At 37.4% G+C, this 21,423-nt stretch overlaps 1 protein-coding gene across 1 annotated transcript in view; it reads right to left on the bottom strand.

Annotated features, from left to right (window-relative positions):
* Window positions 1–21,423, bottom strand: part of LOC132857646 (chloride channel protein 2-like) — a 52,186-nt gene that overhangs the window by 10,599 nt on the left and 20,164 nt on the right. Inside the window, exons 2-19 of the mRNA XM_060887603.1 lie at window positions 21,159–21,312; window positions 16,725–16,856; window positions 15,829–15,957; window positions 13,037–13,170; window positions 12,316–12,393; window positions 10,972–11,050; window positions 10,753–10,878; window positions 10,532–10,616; window positions 8,312–8,413; window positions 8,053–8,137; window positions 7,118–7,273; window positions 5,430–5,499; window positions 5,136–5,246; window positions 2,723–2,936; window positions 1,326–1,459; window positions 1,059–1,240; window positions 243–354; window positions 31–95 (exon numbers count right to left, since the gene is read on the bottom strand). Of these exons, the coding sequence (XP_060743586.1) occupies window positions 31–95; window positions 243–354; window positions 1,059–1,240; window positions 1,326–1,459; window positions 2,723–2,936; window positions 5,136–5,246; window positions 5,430–5,499; window positions 7,118–7,273; window positions 8,053–8,137; window positions 8,312–8,413; window positions 10,532–10,616; window positions 10,753–10,878; window positions 10,972–11,050; window positions 12,316–12,393; window positions 13,037–13,170; window positions 15,829–15,957; window positions 16,725–16,856; window positions 21,159–21,312 (2,148 nt within the window). The remainder of the gene's footprint in view (window positions 1–30; window positions 96–242; window positions 355–1,058; window positions 1,241–1,325; window positions 1,460–2,722; window positions 2,937–5,135; window positions 5,247–5,429; window positions 5,500–7,117; window positions 7,274–8,052; window positions 8,138–8,311; window positions 8,414–10,531; window positions 10,617–10,752; window positions 10,879–10,971; window positions 11,051–12,315; window positions 12,394–13,036; window positions 13,171–15,828; window positions 15,958–16,724; window positions 16,857–21,158; window positions 21,313–21,423) is intronic.

Consider the following 21,423-nt stretch of genomic DNA (forward strand, 5'->3'; position numbering starts at 1 on the left):
TGTGTGTGTGTCTGCGTGTACAGTACATACCTCTGCCCCCTCAGTATCTGGGTGGGTGCAGAAGAGGTTCTTTAAGGCGATGCCCGAGTCCTGACCTGGTGGGAAGATAAAGCATAGCTACATGTGTAGTCACTTTTGCATCTTTTTTTTGTGTGTGCATGTGTGTGTGTGTGTGCATGTGTGTGTGTGAGAGAGAGAGAGAGAGAGAGAGAGAGTGCACGCATGTGGATACAAGTACATACTTGATGGTATCTGTGAGCCTCTATCCACGACTGGTTGTCGTTTCAGTGCAGGCTTCAGCGGTTTCGGTGAGACGGAACGAGGAGGAGTGAACGAGGATTCCTCCGTAGAGATCTAAAAAAAAATAAAATTAAAATAAAATAAATAAATAAATTAAAAAAAAAAAAATCTAAAAAGAAAATAATCTCACAAGCATTATGTGGGAGCCCTAAAAATGGATGAATAAAAAAAAAAAAAAAAAGATATAAAAAAATAAAGTTTATATAAACATATATAATGAAAAAACATTCAAATTCAAAATAAATATATACAAGAAGAAAAATAAATAAATAAATAAATAAATAAAATGAATACATACAATTAAAGTTTTAAATGAATTTTAAAATACTAATTTAAAATTTAAAATACTATATGTCTATCCCTATCCCTAATCAGCAAGCCTGAGGTGACGGCATCAAGGAAAAACTCCCTGAGATGATATGAGGAGGAAACCTTGAGAGGAACCAGACTCAGAAGGGAACCCATCCTCATTTGGGTGACACCAGACAGGAAATAATGTAAATAATGTTCTTTCTACAACAGTTTACAATAAAATACAAGATATTAATAATATTTAAATATAATTACAATTTTTTTACATTCTTTTTAAAGCAAATGTGAAAGCATCAAACTAAAAAATACATTTCTAATAAAATGTAAGATTCATGAGACTGGAAGTTATTATCAGCTGTAAAGAATTGTGTAATTGTGAAAATAGAATTTTGTGTACATAACTCAACACAAACTTTCGGTAATGAATCACTGACCCCAGCACTGACCTGAAAGCGAACTTCCTGGTTGTTCTTGTGAACATTCTCCTCACTGATGTGTGCGTCACAGTGTTTCTTCTCATCCTGTGAGCGCTGACGGAGGTACTCGAGTCTCCGTGGCCGACCGAGCTGATTGGACAGCAGTGCCTGCAACTGAGCGCGCTCAATCGAGCCCAATAAGATCATCGACTCTGCAGGAAAAAAACATTGATTAGTAAATGACGATCTTCTAACAAAAGTGTGTGTGTGTGTGTGTGTGTGTGTGTGTGTGTATACCCGAGGACTCGACCAGTGCAAGTGTTTTGAGTCGCTCGGTGAGCAGGACATCATGCAGGTCTCTATAAGTGCAGTTCAGTGTGATGAACCTCACGTCTCTCACCATGATGTCCTCCACACGAATGTTATATTTCCTGCACAAATACAGCACATTTTATACAGATCAGTAAAGAGGAACACTCCTCAGGACACGGTGTGATGAAGACCAGTTACTGCAGTCACTATGAGCTGATGTTTTTCTCTTATCCCACAGTAATAAAACAAATTAGTTATTGGTGTCATGTATGTCACATGACACATAGGACATGTTATAGAACAAAAATGTATCAGTTTATTCATTTAGCCCTGAAAAGAATTTAAATTAAGTAATACAATTCAAATCATTAGTTATTTAGTGATAGATGAAGTCAAAAATACACCTGTGTCTATGTGTGTGTTCTGCTGACTTTGTCCCTAAAATTTGCTGTCCATATTAAAAAGTGCTACCACTACACAACACACAAGCTGTTCTCTGTAACACACACACACCCACACCTTCTAAATAATATAGTACTAATATAAAAGTCATGACTGTTTTTCATCCTTCCTCCCTTATAAACCAAAAAAAATCTAATCATCACAGAAACAATCCATCAACACAAGGCTACAACAAAACCACACAAAACCAAACAAAATCTTACACACACACACGTACACACACTGAGAGTTGGTCACAAAGTCTATAATTGTTCTCTTGACATATATAAATAATATCCACAAAACAGTGGTTAGAGACTCAACAACTGGAGGACAAATAGACTGTGTATGTGTATGTGTGTGTGTGTGTGTGTTTCAGTTTCATAAATTTCAACTTTATTACATTCCTTAAAGCAGCACTAAACCAGACGCCTACACAAAGCAAAAACTTCACAAACTTAAGAAACTTCTCAGCGTGACACAGCCAGTCATCCCCATACTGGTAGAATAATAAACTAAATTAAAATGTCATTTTACCAAAATAAATAAAATAAATCAGTGACATAAAATAATGTGTCAGAACTTTATGGCATCGAAGTCCTTAAACTTTCTAAATCAAGTTCATCTAACTGAAGTAACTACAGTAGAAAGAGAAGTGACTAGTGAAAGAGAAGTGACTAGAATAACTCAATTAAATGAATGAATTTAAACAAACTTGCAAAAATAAGTACATTTGTTTTAGTAATAATACAAATACAGTTATAAAGTAACCCTCTGGTTTCCATTTATTTTAACAATGACAACTCACAACCTTCCGATCAGCAAACCAACACCTTAACCACTAAGCTAGGGCTAGCATCAGCTGAGTACAAAAATGTTTTTGATTGGTTATATGGATATCCATGTTGAATGTGAAGATGGACGGACAAACAGATACTCACTCGTGGTGTCCCCAGCCGAGCTCTGGAAGGTACGGTAGTTTTTTGATGCGTATGATGGAGTCGTAAATTGACGGCTGGAGGCTCTGAGCCACGGCGTTGGCTAATATAACAGCGATCATTATAGGGAGTATGTGACTGATCTGTCCAGTCAACTCGAACACGATCACCGCCGTCGACACGGTGTGTGTTACTGCTCCAGATAAGGCCGCCGCACCTACACACACACACACCTTTAAATTTACAAGCTGCCAAAGCTTCTACTGTCAGTAATATTCACAGAATTCTTATAGGAGTGAAACATATCATTACACCAACATAACATAGTATTTATTTCTATGTGAATTTCTATAATTCACAATATGCATATTATCATATCATGATAAAGGCTTTTTACTGTGATGCGTTTATAATAATGACACATGGTACAGAAATTTGTAAGTGAAAAGCTGATAAAAATTATTCTTAATAATAATAAAAAGGCTTTAAAAAAGTAATAATAATAATAATAATAATAATAATAATAATAATAATAATATAGTAGTGTCATGATATTGTTTTACAGCAACATTAATGATATTTCATGTATAAAGATACGATTGGTTTTACAGCAAATGTGTGTAAAGTTAAGGATACCGTGTGTTTTACATTAAAGTGTACTGAGCTTTGGACAACAGTTATAAAGTAAGATCCTTTAATAAATAATCTATGATAACTTTTACATTTCTGGTGTTTAACAGACGCCCTTATCCAGAGCGAGTTACAGTTTTACCTCATTTTACACAACTGAGCAATTGAGGGTTAAGGGCCTTGCTCAGGGGCCCAGTCGTGACCTAATGGTTAGAGAGTCTGACTCCTAACCCTAAGGATGTGGGTTCGAGTCTCGGGCCGGCCACGACTGAGGTGCCCTTGAGCAAGGCACGAACCCAGTGGCAGCTTGTTGGACCTGGGATTCAAACTCACAACCTACCGCTCTGTAGTCCAACACTTTTTTTTTTTTTTTTACTTTTTTGCTCTTTGCACACACGGTCTAATCATTTCCGCTGTTTTGCACACACTGTACAATATTTCAGTCGTTTGCTGTTTTTGCACAAAACCTATACATTATCTCAGGGACCTGCTGCTAAGAAACTGTTCATTCAAGTATTACTGCACGCAATATTGTTTGAACATACAGTATTTACACTGGTTGGCGCTGTTTCTGTTTATTGTCTTTTGTGGATTGTCTTTTTGTATTTTTTGTATTGCCTTGTAACTTTTCGTCTGCACTGTCATTTGTCCTGCACTGTCATGTCTGTCTTGTTTGTCTTGTCTTGCACAGTTTACACCAGGATGCACAGTTTCACTTTATGTATCTAGGACTACTTACTAAGTCCTTAACCCTGTCTTTATTTTATGTAGCACCATGATCCCAGAGAAACGTTGTCTCATTTCACTGTGTACTGCAACAGTTATATATGATTGAAATGACTATTGTAGCATTACCCTGAATCACATTTCTTTGGGTTTTATCATAACTATAAACCACTGAGTTTATAATTAGTAATATAACTCAACTACTGAATTTATTATTATAACTGTAACATCATCCATTGCACCCATCGTCTCCTCCTCACTACCAGAGGGCACCCTAACGTAAGTTTATACATTTCCTCAGTGTACTTCCAGTTTCATGGACTTGAATAACAAACTCATACCCTGTATAACTTTGTGAAGTATTGTCAGTTTACTGTACCTGCGTAACCAAGCAAGCGTCATTTTATCGGGTTTCCGCTGTTTGATGTTAGCTTTGGATTTGTTTGCCACACTGACCGTTAATTCTGGTTCTCGAACTCTGGCTGTTTCCTGTTACTCTCTTTGCCCCACGTTTGATTGTATGCTCATGTTTTCTAATAAAACTATGCATATGGTCACAGTAGACAGTTATTTCTATTTATTATCTCCCAAATTAGAGGATCTTCTTTTGAGAGAGGAAGCAAGACAGGAAATATAAATATTGCATAATAAATAAATAAATAAATAAATAGCATATGGACAAAACCTGCAGGAGAGCAACACTGAGGAAAGATCATTTTTTTGCAGCTGCAAATCTGACTGATCAAAGACACACACACACACACACACACACACACACACAGAGTAAACACGGAGATGCTAATGGATTTTCAGCAGGAGTCAGAGATGAAAAGCTCTCATCAGTGAAAATGTGGGTGTCTAAGAAACATGTTGAGCGAGTTTTCGACATCAGCGAGAACACGCACTCACACACACACATACTCACTCACACACACAGTTGTTTTTCCACATGCTTGACTTTTACAGGCTTTCTAGACCAAATGCCCCTTCACATGTGTGTAACCTTGTTATGTGTGTGTGTGTGTGTGAGACAGAGAGTGTGTGAGTGTGTACATCTTACCAACTACAGCATATCCTCCTGGTACGATGGAATACACAACCCCGTCTGAATGAATACCTTCAGGAAACCAAGCAGCCATGCTCTCACCTACTAACCGGCCGAAAGCAGCACCTGATACACCCACACACACACACACACACACACACACACACACATGTGCACAAAAGTTATGTCGAATAACTTAATTACTTTGAGGGATGACAGTACTCTTTGTAGTTTATATAATTTTTATAAGTCATTCTCTCTCTCTCGCTCTCTCTCACACACCCACACACATTGCCTTTCCATACATACCGATTACAAAGACGGGCATGAAAGCTCCACAAGGTACTGGGATAGTGGTGGCCAAAGCAGACATCCAAAACTATAGATAGATAGATAGATAGATAGATAGATAGATAGATAGATAGAGAGAGAGAGAGAGAGAGAGAGAGAGAGAGAGAGAGAGAGAGAGAGAGAGAGAGAGAGAGAGAGAGAGAGAGAGAGAGAGATTTACATAAAAAAATAAAACAATACAAAATCTCAAAATTACCTTATCCATCCTTTTCTCCATCCTTTCATGCAACAATACATTCTCCCAACCCATCCATCCATCCATCCCTTCTTCTACATGTTTTCCTTTTTTTTAATTCATCATTATTATATGTCATTTTAATAATATTGTACATATATACATACATTAAGATTTTAGGAACCAACAGTGAGTTAGTATAAAAGAAAAAACAGACAAATTACTCTGAACACACACTCTCACACACACACACACACACACACACACACACACACACACACACACACACACACACACACACACACACACACACACACACACACACACACACACACACACACACACACACACACACAATGTTAAAAGGTCCCACTTCCTCCACAGGACACTGGTCCCCATGGTGACATTGACGACATCACTTCCTGATCTATGAAAGGTTTTGCCAGGTTCGGTACAGGTTGCCAAGGTGACAAACGCAGGTACCAGTAGATATAAGCACATGCACCCCCTTAGAGCATGCACGTACACACGCACACACGCGCGCGCACACACACACACACTTTGTGGAGTATCTTTTCTGATTGTTGTGGCCAAAATGCTCTAATGAGCTGTAAGTTTTTAGTGCTCTTTTGCAGAAAACTACTTGAATTGATCTCCTCCTGGTTCTTCATCAGTTCTCCATCATCTTCGCATCTTGTCCCACTGTTATTGTCTGACCACCTCCACCTTAAGAGGTGATCTCCTCTTCATTCTTCATGTATTTCCTTCCAATCCTCGCTTCAGCTCCATCAGCTCCTCCTTCCTCACTCCTTATCTCCATTTCTCATCCCTCCTCCTCATCAATCCTTATTTATTGCTTTCTCTGTGCAACACTTTCACCATTACTCTGTCACTTCTCCTACAACATTTTCCAAACATTTTAATCATCTCACCATCTTCATCATCTCTCCACCATCTTCATATCTTTACCTTAGCATTGATTTTTACCCATCATCCCACCATCTCTTCTCCCCACCCTCATCATCTCCTCACCTGATGGCCATCGTCTTATCTTTTAAGCACCAGCTCCTCTCCTTAACCTCATTACTCCTCCATCTGTTGCTTCTCATGCTTCTTATGCACATAACTCTCATGCACATAACCAACTGTACTTTGAATGTCCTCCATCACGTCTGCATCACTTCCTAAAACGTTGACCCGTCAGGTCTTAAACATCAACCCATGATCTAACTCACATCACCTCCTTGTCTCCAATCCAACTCATCATCTTCTTCCCATTAGATCATCATCTTCTCCCAATAATATTTAAATTTTTAGCATCTCTCCTGCATCTTCTCACCATCACCACCTTACCATCACCTTCTCTTCTTTATCTCCATCACTAACGTCATCCTTCCTACTCATTATACGGATATCATGAGTCTATATGGATCTAATGGATGATGGTGGAGAACATGTTGAGTGTTCATACCTTCATCACGATGAAGATGACGAGTGTGATGAAGACGTTGGCCTGTGGATGTTTCCAGGCAGCGGCATGACCGTCGTACTCAAACTCCTCAGCAATGCCCTGTTTCGCCCATGTGCGGTTGTCCAGCAACGTCACTAGAGACTCCTTTTGGGTCAGCTACAAATGGGCAAACAGGAAATGGTTCAAGTAAACAGGAAGTGAGGTCATTTAATTACCCCAGATGCAGAAGATTAGATTCTTCAAACATTCTACCATCTCATTCATTAATAGTGTATGCGAATTTGTCCTCATGTCCTTTCTTTGTGTGTCTTAGTCATCGCCTAAGATGCAGTCACTTTATTGAGTGTTTTATTGGCACAGACAAAAGACTGTGAGTCATTCGCTCATTAAAGAGAAAGACAAAAAGAAAGACAAAATGAAAGAGAAAACAATGTGAGAAACAGACTATAAAAATAAAAGAGATGCTGTTGGCGCATGTGTGTGTGTAGCATTGACTCGCATACACACATAGAGGCCAACACAGAATCACATAACATCCCTCTCTCTCTATCTCTCCTCAGTGGTGACTCATCTCTTGTCCTCTTCCTCTCAGTTTTTTCTTTTCCTTTGCTTTCTCTCTCTTTTCCTGCTTAATCACTCAGTGCTGTGTAACGTACAGAGGTGCAGTATCTGTGGTGTGTAGTGTACAAGTGCTAAGTGTAGTCTCTATTAGCACTAGGAGACCTAGTGAACAAGGTTTATATGAATTGAGAACACATCCATCATTGGTTTATGGCTGAATACGTGTAAAACATAGGACATGTGATGCGCATATATCAGCATGTGTATCAGCATGTGTGTGTCTACATGTGAGAAATTGTGTGTTCGTATGGATGTGTGTGTGCATGAATGTGTGTGTATGTGTGTGTGTGTGTGTGTGTGTGTGTTTGTTTTACCTGGCCTGCCATGAACTGCCCAAATCCAGGAGGAAACGTCAATGTGGAGATCAGCAGTGTGACAAGGGCAGGATATAGAAGACGCCTAGACACACACACACACACGATTATACACACACTCTTTCCTTCCTTTAGTGAAATAAAGCTCTCCAGGGTTGTGTTTCATTTCAGTGGCAATTATATTAGTCATCGAACTCCCACACACACGAACTCCCACACAAAAACACACACACACATGCACACAAAAACACACACTCACTTCTTCATGAGGAACTTGTTGATCACCTTCTGCTTCCTAATGAACTGGACGATGAGTCTGTTCAGGTAAACGAACAGAGCGCCGCCAAAGCCGCTTGCTATCCTGTACACACACACACACACACACACACACACACACACACACACACACACACACACACATACACACACACCAGTCTCAGTGTTTTAACCCTGTCTGCATCTATTCTATACAGAACCTCCATTAAACTCTCAAAGTAAAACGCTAAAACTTCAGTTCCATGGCCACATGTTAATGATCTCTTGAATATTTATCATCACCGGGGCAAACAGCTCATGAATAATGAATAGGCAATATCGCAGAGCTCATTATAGAAGCCAACAGTGAGCGAGAGACAGAGTGAGTGTGTGAGTATGAGTGTGTGTGTGTTACAGCGTGGATTTGCTCAGTCAGTTAAACACAATTAGCATTTACAGCAGACCGAGTGTGTGTTTACTGTCACACACAATTAAACTGAACGGACTTCACACAACTCCTTCTACAAAGCCTTGGTGTTTACAGACGGTTGGAAGAGTTCATATAGCACTGCATTATATCGCAAGTAAACATACAATTCTGACAAAACTTGTATAAAAGGAGGCCTCTGATGAATTAATGATGATTTAGAATAAAAAAAAAACATGTCTTGAGCAAATGGACGCATTTAATATCGACGGTATTTATGAAGAAAACTAAGAACAGCTAACGTGATGAATTTACTGTGCTGGATGAAACATATAAAAAAGATATTTAAATGTCTACGACGACAAAGTGAGCATGAAAGTGTAATTAAAGTAAATATAAAACATGGACATTAATTCCAACCTTTAAATTTAAAATGTATAATTATAAATTTGATATATAATAAATAATTTATAATTAAATTCAATAAGTGATAAACGATGGTAATATGTGAAAGTAACAATAAATATATAATGATTTAGTTATAATCTATATATAATTTATTTAAAAAACTAAAAAAAAAATGCATTAATTAAAAAAATAAGTAAAGCATGCTATCAATACATTGTATTACATTTATTATTATTATTATTATTATTATTATTATTATTAATAATAATAATAATAATAATAATAATAATAATAAGGATTCTTGGTAGTTAATTCGTACTTTATCTTCTTTTTCAATAGCACATGAGAGGAAAAGATTTTTCCTAGAAGGTAAATGGTATGTTTACAGACTCGAGACTGTTGTGTCATTGATGGCAGTATTTATTTCTGTTGCCACTTTCAGGTTAAAAATAAAATTATTGCAAAAAAAGTGATGCTGAAATAAATGAAAAGTATTTATCACGTGACTTCCTGCAGTTAAACCTGATTAATGTTTAAACTAAATGAACTGAGGAATCTGGATAAACTCGGCCGAGAGAAAAGTTTAATCTGAATTTAAACAAGCTCTAAATCCGGTTCTTGATGTTGGACATTTTAATTAGAAGTGTCAGAAAATAAAAAAATTAACTCGTTAATAATGATGACATAAGTGACTTAAAAATAATGAACTTTCCTGGAAAAACAGCGCGTGTGGTCGCGAAGTCGTATTTTTTTTCCCCAATAATTTTAAAAGTGCTTCTGTTGATCTAATTCACTTTAATGGGGTCTTTAAGACAGACAAATATGGATTTTAATGAAAAAACTGAGAGAATGATAAATGAAGAGCGGAAAGTAAACGAGTCAGGGAGAGAAGGTGGTCCTGCACTGTGTGTGTGTGTGTGTGTGTGTGTGTTTAAAGCAGAGTTTCTGATTGGTTGGCTGTGACATCACTGACAGCATTTTGAATACAAATTCTGGAATGTTCCATTAGTGTATTTAAAAAAAAGGTAAACTTTAAACTTTAAAGACTTGATTATTTTTTATTTAATAAAATATATATTACATATTAATAACAGCTTCTGGTATTCTCAAAGAAATGAGCAGATTTAATACATTCATTCTCAAAATATTTGGGGAGATTATTTGTCAATGATTTGACAGAAGATCCTGTGTTTCTCCACGTTTTTCTGCAGGTTATTCTACACTTACTTGTCTTAGGTGTAAGACGGTGCTTTGAATTTTTGCCTATTCATGTTGAGAGAGAATTAAACACATGGTTCGTGTGAACGAGAGAATGAGGACCTTTTATTTTACTGTGTAGTTTCAGTGGTTTAGTGTTTACTTGTTGCTGTGATTGATCTCTGAACTCACCCAATAACGGCAAACGCCGGCAGTTCCTGGAGGTCGAAGGGAAAGTCGAGGCGGAATCGAGTCTTAAAGAGAGCAGTTATGGTCTCTGCACACACACACACACACACACACACACACACACACACACACACACGTGTCATAATGCTGAATTACATATGTTCATAAAAGTGAACACGCACACACGCACGTGCCCATACGCTCACACACACACACACACACACCTTCGTCTCGGTTCCACACAGCCAGTACTCTGAAGATGAAGGCACTGAAGGTAGCAGCGAAGAACCCACGCCAGTAGTTTCTCACAGCAAAGAACGTGGAGGTGACCTCAATGCTGAAGAGCACGCCTACACACGTATACACACACACATGCACCTGTAGTTACAAACACAATGCAACAGGTACAAAAAACCTAGGTCATTGTGTGTGTTTGTACTCACCTCCAATTGGGGCAGCAAAGCAGCAACCGACACCGACAGCACATGCAGCAGCCAACATTTCTATGTTCCGTGATTCGTTCTGTTTAACAGTGTCACACACACACACACACACACACACACACACACACACACACACACACACACACACACACACACACAAAAACACACACACAAAAACACACACACACACAGTTGAAAATGTGCTTGGATTTAGTGCATAATAACTGAATGCACATAATCAATAAAACATACACACCCACACCCACACACACACACACAACTTCCAGATTTTGGTTGTGAGACAAACTTCCTGTTTATTGAAGTGAAGTCGTTTTATCACATCGGTTCCATCACAGTTCTGCAGCAAACCTTTAAAACGATCGGCAACGATCCGAATGCACAGCTCATTCCTGATATACATACGTTCTGTTCTAAAATTATATACAGTATATAATATACACATATATGAACTACACACAACCGAATGAGGTGCATTATGGGAAATAACTCTAGTCTTACCTTAATACCAATCAAGTTCGGGTCCTTAGAAAGCAGTGAACAACGGAGATACAGATAAGTGAACACGTGCACACACACGCACACACACACACACACCAATCTACACACCAAAGGCAGCATAAAGAATTTGAGGAGGTGAGACAGAGAGAAACCAAACCAAACAGCGTCTGTTCTTATCGTTTCTTTCTTCAGCCCTGGTTTCTCTCTCTCTCTCTCTCTCTCTCTCTCTCTCTCTCTCTCTCTCTCTCAAAAATAAATAAATAAATAAAAATCTGCAGCCATGCTCAAAAAAAACCAAAACAAAGAAAAAACCTACATACAGTTTTTAACAGTTCCATCAAACTCACCTTATTTTCACCTTCAGGAATAAAATATCAAAATATAAATATATTACTAACTAGAAATAACTATAGATCAGTTAAACACACAACAAAACAGACAACATTCAAGATAAAATATATACATTTTTTAATTGTTCGATCATTTTTAAGACATTTTCAACTGGAGTGTTTAGTTAATTAAACATATGAATAAATATATATATATATTATATATATAAAAATTATATATATAAAAAATGTAACAAATCTACTGCTTTGATTGACATTTAATATTGTTATTAATTCTAAATATTTAATAATTAATTATTATTAATAGCAAATAGTTTTTCTTGATTGGCTTTGTTTGACTTCATGTATTTTTCATTCTTACTAATTATTATTTTAAATTTGTATTTTTTTTTATAATGTTAAATTTGGTAAAATGATGCTTTAGTGTTCTATTTCTGTAAATCATTTTTTTTTTTTGTAATTGGTTTGTAATTACCTCATAAATTCCCCCGAAGAGTGACATAAACTTGCAAAGAAGTGCAGCACACAGACTGGCAATGTGCACAAATGGACCCTGGGGGGATAAGTCACACACACACACACACACACACACACACACACACACACACACACACACACACACACACAGTGTTAATTCCAGATAATTAGCTGAGATGATTTGAAGAAAAATAAACAAACAAAAAGTGAAATGAAAAAAGCTTTATAATTGGATTCTAGAGAGCTAGAACTCTAGCTAGAGCTAGTACATAAAAATGAATATTGCAAAACACACACTCACTACACATCCTCACTACACACCCTCGCTACACAAATCTCTGTAAAATGTAAGAGGAAACTTCACATACTGCTTATGATTAATAATTCATAAAGGAAGTTGTACACTTTGATATACTTGTTGGACTTTATTTAATGCATACTTTATTCCTGTGTGACTGTGTGTGTGTGTGTGTGTGTGTGTGTGTGTGTGTGTGAGCAAGCAAGAGAGAGAGTGAGAAAGAATTTTATATGCATGTGTCCTCACAAGTTCCCAGAAGTATATTAACACCATAAAGCCTCATGAAAGCATGAATACAGTATGTGTGTGTGTGTGTGTGTGTGTGTGTGTGTGTGTGTGTGAGAGAGAGTCCTCAAAAAATACAACACCATGCGTAAAAAAATTTCTTACAGTGTGTGTGTGTGTGTGTGTGTGTATATACCTCCTTGCCTAGAGGCATCCCACTACCCAAAGCGCATGTTAGGCCAATGACTTTGGCTACAAAGGTTTTGAGAGTGAGGTACTCCTTTAACACCACACCTCTCAGAATGGTCTTCATCTCAGGGATACCAGAACCTGACAGATACACAACAATTTATTACATTATTATTGTACATCTGAAACATTTAGGAAAAGTTTATGAATCATCCTGTGTGTGTGTCTTGTGTAGTCTTTACAGATGTATTTTACAAACAGTCCTCAGAGCTGCTGCATTGCATCAATACTAGGACGTGTGAAAAATAGAAAAATCAGTGTGTTGTGTGTGTGTGTGTGTTAGGGATATGATCATATATTCACATAGCCAGATTTTACATTCGACTAGCCTCATCCTCATAGAGTTGTACTTTTTTTTTAATTTTTAAATTAAAGCTTTTTTGTTTTTATTAAACAAGGATGCCATTTCTTCTTCTTTTTGCGATAAAAATGAGACCTTTGAATGTTCTCCATTATCGACTCTTCATAAACCAGCCTCCAGAAAGCATAAAATCCCTTTTGGTTCAGACATACAATCCCTCGACATGGTTTTATTCCTTCACACTGAGTTCATTATGAATAATTCATGAGGTCCAGAGTATTTTTTTTCCTGATAGACTCTAATTCCAACAGCGAATTTCAGTTGAAAGTAATAAAATGTTGAGTTGGCTCATTTCACACTTATACTGGATGTCATTCGATTGAATTGGCGTAACATCAGTGCTATTCGTCAAAATGCGCATCAGCGACCATGAACTGATCTCGCACACAATTCACAGAAAAGGAAATTCTAATAAATGGAAATGAGTTCAATTAATTTTATATAAAAGAAGTTAAAAAAAAAAAAGAACTGCGAGTCCTATTTCAGAACCTCATCGGCAATATCTATCTATCTATCTATAGTAGTGTGCCAATATTTTGGGATATATCTATCCATTTGTCCGTCCATCCATCCATTTATCCATCCATCTATCTGAGGCACCGAGATTTGATGCCGGGAGCAGCGACTCTCCAGGCCTACACACTTACATACAGTACATACACACACACGCACATGTTTAAAGATATGCATTCACCCCCCATCCTACGCCTTCGCCGCTTTGTACCGCCAGTCTGACAAGCGGGCCTGTGACCAGCGCAGAGGATAAAGGCTGCAGTACCTGATGGCTGCTTGCCTGTGCTGGATTACCTCCACCCCCCCACCCCCCACTCCCCTCCCCTGTTGCAAGTCGTGTGTTTATGGCGTACTGTTTATGTGCTTATGTTGCTGAGGTGTTTTTCCAGTTCCCACACTGTACTCCCCACCGGAGCATAGTCTGGGGGTTGTTTTTTTCTCCTCCCTTTCCTCATGTTATGCTGTATTTCTTTTCAATCCCCTGTCTTCCTGTCCTGTCCCCCCCTTGTCATATTATATGTTTTGTATGTATGGACAGGTTGATGGCTAATTTCGCTGGTACTTGTGACCAGTGACAATAAAGGCTACTACTATTACTACTACTACTACTACTACTACTACTACTACTACTACTACTAAGTGTGCCATTAGTTTGGGATCCATCTATCCATTTGTCCATCCATCCATCCATCCATCTATCTATCTATCTATCTATCTATCTATCTATCTAACAATAATTTGACTCTTATTTTTTAAGTGTGCGAAACCAGACAACTAGCAAATAACCAGAGATTTAATGTTTAATGCTCTTCATACTTTGGGAAAATGCTCTTTAATGCTTTAAATGAAACTATAACAACTAAAGAACATTTAATTGTACATCTTCTGAGCATGTGCACCTGAAACATCTTGACGTCTAGAACCTGTCCGACTCTGAACATTTTTGTTAAAGTATTTGCTAAAAACAAATATTTATTTTGGATAAATTCTACTTAAAATGTGATAGTGTTCTTTCGAGAACATTTATGGATTAATAGCGTGTCTAACGTCCAACTTAAAGCCAACGGAACATTAAGCTGTTGTTGTAAAGCAACATCAATGGCAATGCTGAACATTTCACATTGGCACATGATCACACAAGGATCGAGGTTTAAACCAATCGTCATGACGTTATTTTTCCTCGTTAATATTCATGATGGAAGATAGTGGACTAAAAAGCCATGACAATAGAGTAACCTGAGCACACAGAACAGTCGAGTCTCTGATCAAACCCTCTTCATCAGGCTACCGCTCTAGCAGTCACAGTTGTTCTTTTTACTCTGCTTTAATCCACTGAGCGATTAGAAATCCATCTGCGAGGTCCGTCTGATCCCAACACTCAACTCGTTATCCAGAAAAAAATTGCATTTACACGCTCCGTCTTAAATAGTTGAAATGTTTAGCTCTCATAAGTACAGAGATCTGAATCGGACCAAACATTTTGCTCAGATTTATTATTATTATTTTACTTAATAAATGATGTACAGAAGTTTAGTAAATAGAATCATGACCTTAGAGACATCAGTATATGATCTTTAATATTAAGATATTGTTTTTCTTTTTATTAGGTTTTCTTTTTTAAACATATGAATTTATATCTGAAAACAAAAGGAAATGACTAAATATATGTCCTGTGTAGTTAATGCAGCGGATATAAAAGTGCTAAAAATCTATTTCTGTCCATATTAATAAAACATAAATAAATGTGGAAGTTATATTAATGTATTATATAAAACAATTAGAAAGAATAGCAAAGAAGCAAAATTATTGATCTAGTAGTTGTACTTCAATGTGTGTGTGTGTGTGTGTGTGTGTGTGTGTGTTACCAGCAGCCTGTGGTGCTACGATGTGTGTGAATCCGGCAGAGAAACTGATGAGGACTACAGGGTAAGTGATCCATGCCAAGTACTGCAAGACCATGTTACTGTCCAAACCACCATACATCCACTTCTGAGCTGAAGAGATCACACACACACACACACACGGTCATCACCGACATTCTGGAGACACACATACAGAACAAAACTGTTGAAATGTATAGGTAACCAGCATCTCATTAAAATTATTATTATTATCATTATTATAAAAATGTTAATGAGCCTGTGCCAGTAGGGGTGTGGTGGGTGCGTGGTCCAGAGTCTGCTGTGGACAGAGAGAAGGCAGGCCGAACTGGCAGGTAAGGTGTGATGACTCTCACCTGTGTCTAATTAGAGTTCATTTAACATTACCTCACACACCAGGATTCTGCAGACACACTCTTATTGTTAAAAATGAAATCTTATCTATGAATAATGTTGTTCTTGTTGTCCTACACCTGTTCCCTGTTCAGGTTCACCACAGCAAATAATCATATCTGCATATTTTGATTTTGGAACAGATTTTATGCCAGAATCCCTCCCTGTCACAACCCTCTTAATGTATCCAGAATTGGGACTGGTACTAAGAGTTAACCGCTTAGAAGCTGGGTCCTGGCCATAAATTGAACCCGAGCTGTGATGGTGAAAGGACAGGATTCTGCTGCTGAATCACCAGGGACTAATAATAATATTGAGATACTTTTCTCATAATGAGTTGTTTTATATTTACAAATGTGAGATGTTTTATAATAACTAAATATGTCCTAGTACCAAGATGCTTAATTAGTAATACAGAGATGTATTTAACAACATGTTTTTGTCTCTCTCACTCTCACACACACGCGCACACACAAACACACACACACCTTGTAGGCAGATGGCGATGCAAAAGTCCATGACAAAGCTGACGAGGGCCATGACAAGTCCAAGCAGGATAAGGAAGATCCAATCCTCCCCGACACGTGAGATCAGGAACTTCTGACAGTGAACTGTACAGACTACACACACACACACACACACACACACACACACACACACACACACACACACACAAACACAGTACATTACCCATAATGCACTGCTGGATGACCAGCCTGACTTCCTGTTTCAGAAGACATTATCAGACTCAATCAAAGCTTTATGGTAGTGATGGGTATTGCTTAATATTCAAATGAACATACTTGATTGACAGCCCTCTGTCTGGGACATGATCTTCACTCGCTAGGTTAGCCTTAGCTTTTACAGCATTTACTGGACTAGCATTCATTTGTTAGGTTAAGTTTAGCCTTCACTTGCTAGGTGATGTTTTAGCTTTAGTTTAGGTTAGTTGTCTGTTACTAGGTTAGGTTTCATTTCTGTTAGCTCTTGTTTGCTAAGTTAGGTTTAACAGACTAATTTAACTTTGACTCACTAGGTTACTTTTCATTTACCATGTTGTCTATTTTTTGTTTTTTATATTAAACATTCATTAGCTAGTTTAGATTTCTCTTGGATGCTGTTTTCACCCACTAATGTTAAATGTTTAATGTGACATTTTAGCTTTTGCTCGCTAGGTGAGTTTTAGCATTCAACCAGATTAGCTTAAATACTTAGTAAACAACCCAGAAGCAGCAGAAAAGCTCCTGTAGTCCAGCAGGTTGTGTTTAATTTAGCATCACTATAATCATAAACAAGCTCACAGACATTTCATCACTTTAACAGTTAAGAAGTAAACAAAAGTTTTAGAAACTTTGCACAATGCCCTGGTGCCGACTGACAGCACCTGGTTTTCTAAACTTCACAGTGACTCAGCATTTTTTTCTCTTTCACGCTAAATATCAGTTTATCAGTTCTGATGTTTGGCACAGTGTCTGATGCTAATGCACTTACACACATCACTGCCAAAAGGCCAGAGTGAGCAATGAGGATTTATACTGAAACAATTTTATTGATGATTTACGTGGCTAGCATTAAACATTGCTAGTTTAACATCGACTGTGGAAGGACGTTGCTGTTTTACAGTTAGCATAAACTCTTACTTCATAAACTCCTATAATGAGGGGAAACAAATGAGCATGTGATTGGTGTGAATTAATTTGATGGATAAATCACTTTCATGCTAAAATAATAACAGTAAATAAACAATAAATAAAATGCTTCCATCTTAGCAAAGATTTGCAAAGTTTAGTTGTCTGTTGGGAAGTATTTGGTGAATACGCCAACAAAACATATTACAACTTGATCTGATTTTTATTTGCTGATCACAAGCCCTGCACACCATTAGCTTAGTTACTGTTGCCATGTTGGTCAAGTCTTTGTAAAAAAAAAAAAAAAGTGTTAATGCAATTTTAAGTTTTTTAGAAAGCTTTTCTAAAAAATTCTCTCACACACACAAAAACACACCCACACACACCGAGTGTTTGAGTGCTGATTACGATCCCAAATGTCTGGAAATGAAGCTAAAACGTGACAGACATACCGTTAAACACATTTTCCACGTGACTGGTGTTATTGCGCTCTCCTTCTGCACGCCTACCAACAAGCTGTGTTCTCCCAGGCCCTTCTGTCTCCTGTCACCTGAAGTGTGCGTGTGTGTGTTTGCGTGCCAAAAAATAGTTAAAAAATGTCTAATAGTTTTTCCATGAACACATCAGACTCTGCCCCCTTTTAGAACTTTATTTCACACTCTTTCAAATGAACTCTTACAAATTTACTATAATTTCTATTTCATAATGTAATTTATTTAATGACTGACACTGACCTGTGAAAGAATTTCCCTCTATAATAAACATGTACATGAGACTTAACAGCTTTCTTTCTTTCTTTTTCTTTCTTTCTTCATAGTATAGAAGTGCAGAAGTTTTGTATAATAATCAAATGATTAGATTTTATATATTTACACGCTGTCTGTTAGCATCTGTACACTGAGTCTGTGCACCTTTGTCATTGGAGCAAATTCTACTGTTGTTTTTCTTCCTCCGTGTTCTTTCCATCATCTCCCTTCACAAGATGCTGTCTGTAACCACGGCAACCTCAACAAGCCCTAATTGGTGAATCACAGCACACTGGTGCTGACAGGATGAAGGGACGAGGAGAGAGAGAGAGCGAGAGAGAGAGAGAGCGAGCGAGAGAGAGAGACTGTACCTGAAGTTCTGCTTCTCATCTCTCACTGTTCTATCAACTTGATGTGTGTGTTTCAGCATTTGACCTGCTAAACCAGACATTACCAATCTTTATAACAACATTGGCTCCATCCACACTCAAAGTCTCAATCTTACCTATTACCATAAAATTTGCTAAATACATGCTCCTGAAAAAACCCTGTACAACCATTTATACACACATGATGCCTCAGACTCCTTCATCCTGCAATCTGTGGGATCTTCAGCTGTTAATTGTAAATTGCTCCTACTACAGAGAAACATGGCTTGTGGAGATCCACAGGCTTTAGCTGCTTGGTTGCTGTAAAGCTTGGCCTGTTTACAGTCACACATTAACTTCCAATTTATTCCTAAATTTGACAATCAGCAGAACATCTGAGCCTCTGAGATCATAAATAAAGGTTAGATTCTGTAAAAGGGTTCAATTTACTATTTCCTTATTTATTCTTTTTTTCCCATCAAACTACATCATTTGTCCTTTATTTTTTCTTTTTACTAATCCTCCCGTCATGACTTTGTTCACTCATTTGATACACTCACTCCCTCTCTAAACACGCCCACGCCCACACACACACACACACACACACACACACACACACACACGATGTAGTTGTTTAATTGATGAGGTTAATAATAGAAAGTGTTTTAATTATTCATTCACATTAATGAGTAGAACACCTGAAAGAATTCAACTTTAATCGAAAACATCATAATCACAGGAGAGAGAGAGAGAGAGAGAGAGAGAGAGAGAGAGAGAGAGAGAGAAAACGAAGAACAGAAAAAAAGAAAAACACACAAATAAAATGTAAAAAGGAAAGAGTGTTACATGAAAAAAATAATTACACAAAAAAGGTACATAAAACATTGATAGAAATAAAGAAAGGATAATAAATAATAATAAGATAAGAGAATGTCATGTGTCTTTCTTTTTCTCATAATTTAAATATTTTTATACTTTCTTTCATTTATCCCTTTGAATTGTTTTCTTTTACTTTCTTTCTTCTTTATTTTTACTTCCTCGGGCGCCAGAGGAGAAACAGAGAGAGATGCGACTATGCATTCGACAACCTGTAACCATGGCAACCTGTGACAGCTCCTGCTAACATCACAACTGTTACTGTGTGCGTGTATTTGAGAGGGAAAGAGAGGGAGAGAGAGAGCGGAAGAGAGAGAGAGAGAGAGAGAGAGAGAGAGAGAGAGAGAGAGAGAGAGAGAGAGAGAAAGAGAAAGAGAGAAAGAGAGGGGGGGGACTCGTACAACATGCTTGACATATAGAAGAATCGAAATCATTTAAAAATAAATAATTAATCAGTGATTGTTCAGAGAAGTGCACTTCTGCCCCCTGGTGAGAGCACACACACACACACACACACACACTCACAAAAATGAATAAATAAATAAATAAATAAATAAACAAACTATATTTTAGTGAACAATATTCATTTTCACTTTTAATATATTTTAAAGCCACCAATTTTAATTATACTTATCTACAATATAATTAAGCCTGTTTTGTATTAATATTTAATTTTCATATTCAAAGACTTGAAAAAAATTAATCAGTATATTTTGACCACAAGGTGGCACCAAACAAACAAAAAAGTCAAATAAATAAATAAATAAATAAATAAATAAATAGGACAAAGGAGATGTAACATTTAACAATAATCTGAATTCTGTTGAAATATAAAAGAGTAAACATGAAAACTGTGCACTCAGAATTCTAGTATCTAGAGAAAGTCATCAAGTCTAAATTACAAAAAGTCTGAGGACAACTTCAGTATTAAATGATTCTGACAGTGTCTAGGTGTAAAAGTGTCTAGGGGAAGTGGGCAGCACTCATTTGGAAAACAACCCATATTTCAGACCCTCAAACTATCTTAACTAACTGGAACCATATAAAAATCAAGAAAAGGTTGAGTAACTCTCTGGAACAAGATGTGAGAATTTCAGTGTGAGAATCACTTCCTGGTTTCTCTTTAGCAATTAAAACTGCATAATAATGTACATGCTGTTGTTGAGTTCCTATGAAATGTTCTTGAAAATGTTCCAGCAACATTAAGAGTTCATTGCACAGCACAGAAGACAAGTACAAGTGTGTAGGGGTAGTGTGTAAGTGTTATTTGGAATAAGACATGGTGTTATGTGTATTGAACTCACTCCTGCACTTGGCACAGCGGCTCTTGTCGTACTCGAGGAGCTCGAGAGATCGGCTTCTCTCAGTCACCAGACGTCTGAACGCTGCCTCCTCCCTCAAACGCGCTGCTTCTTCTTTCGCATACACACCCAGGTCCTGTGTGTAGCGACCATACATCTAAAACCAGGGGAAAGAGATACAGTTACACTACAGCAGATGAAAATTTGGGGGAAATCTGTGAGCGACATTGTGTGTGTGTGTGTGTGTGTGAGAGAGAGAGATAAATAC

The sequence above is a fragment of the Tachysurus vachellii genome, chromosome 15 (assembly GCF_030014155.1).
Source record: "Tachysurus vachellii isolate PV-2020 chromosome 15, HZAU_Pvac_v1, whole genome shotgun sequence".
In the NCBI taxonomy this organism is placed as follows: domain Eukaryota; kingdom Metazoa; phylum Chordata; class Actinopteri; order Siluriformes; family Bagridae; genus Tachysurus; species Tachysurus vachellii.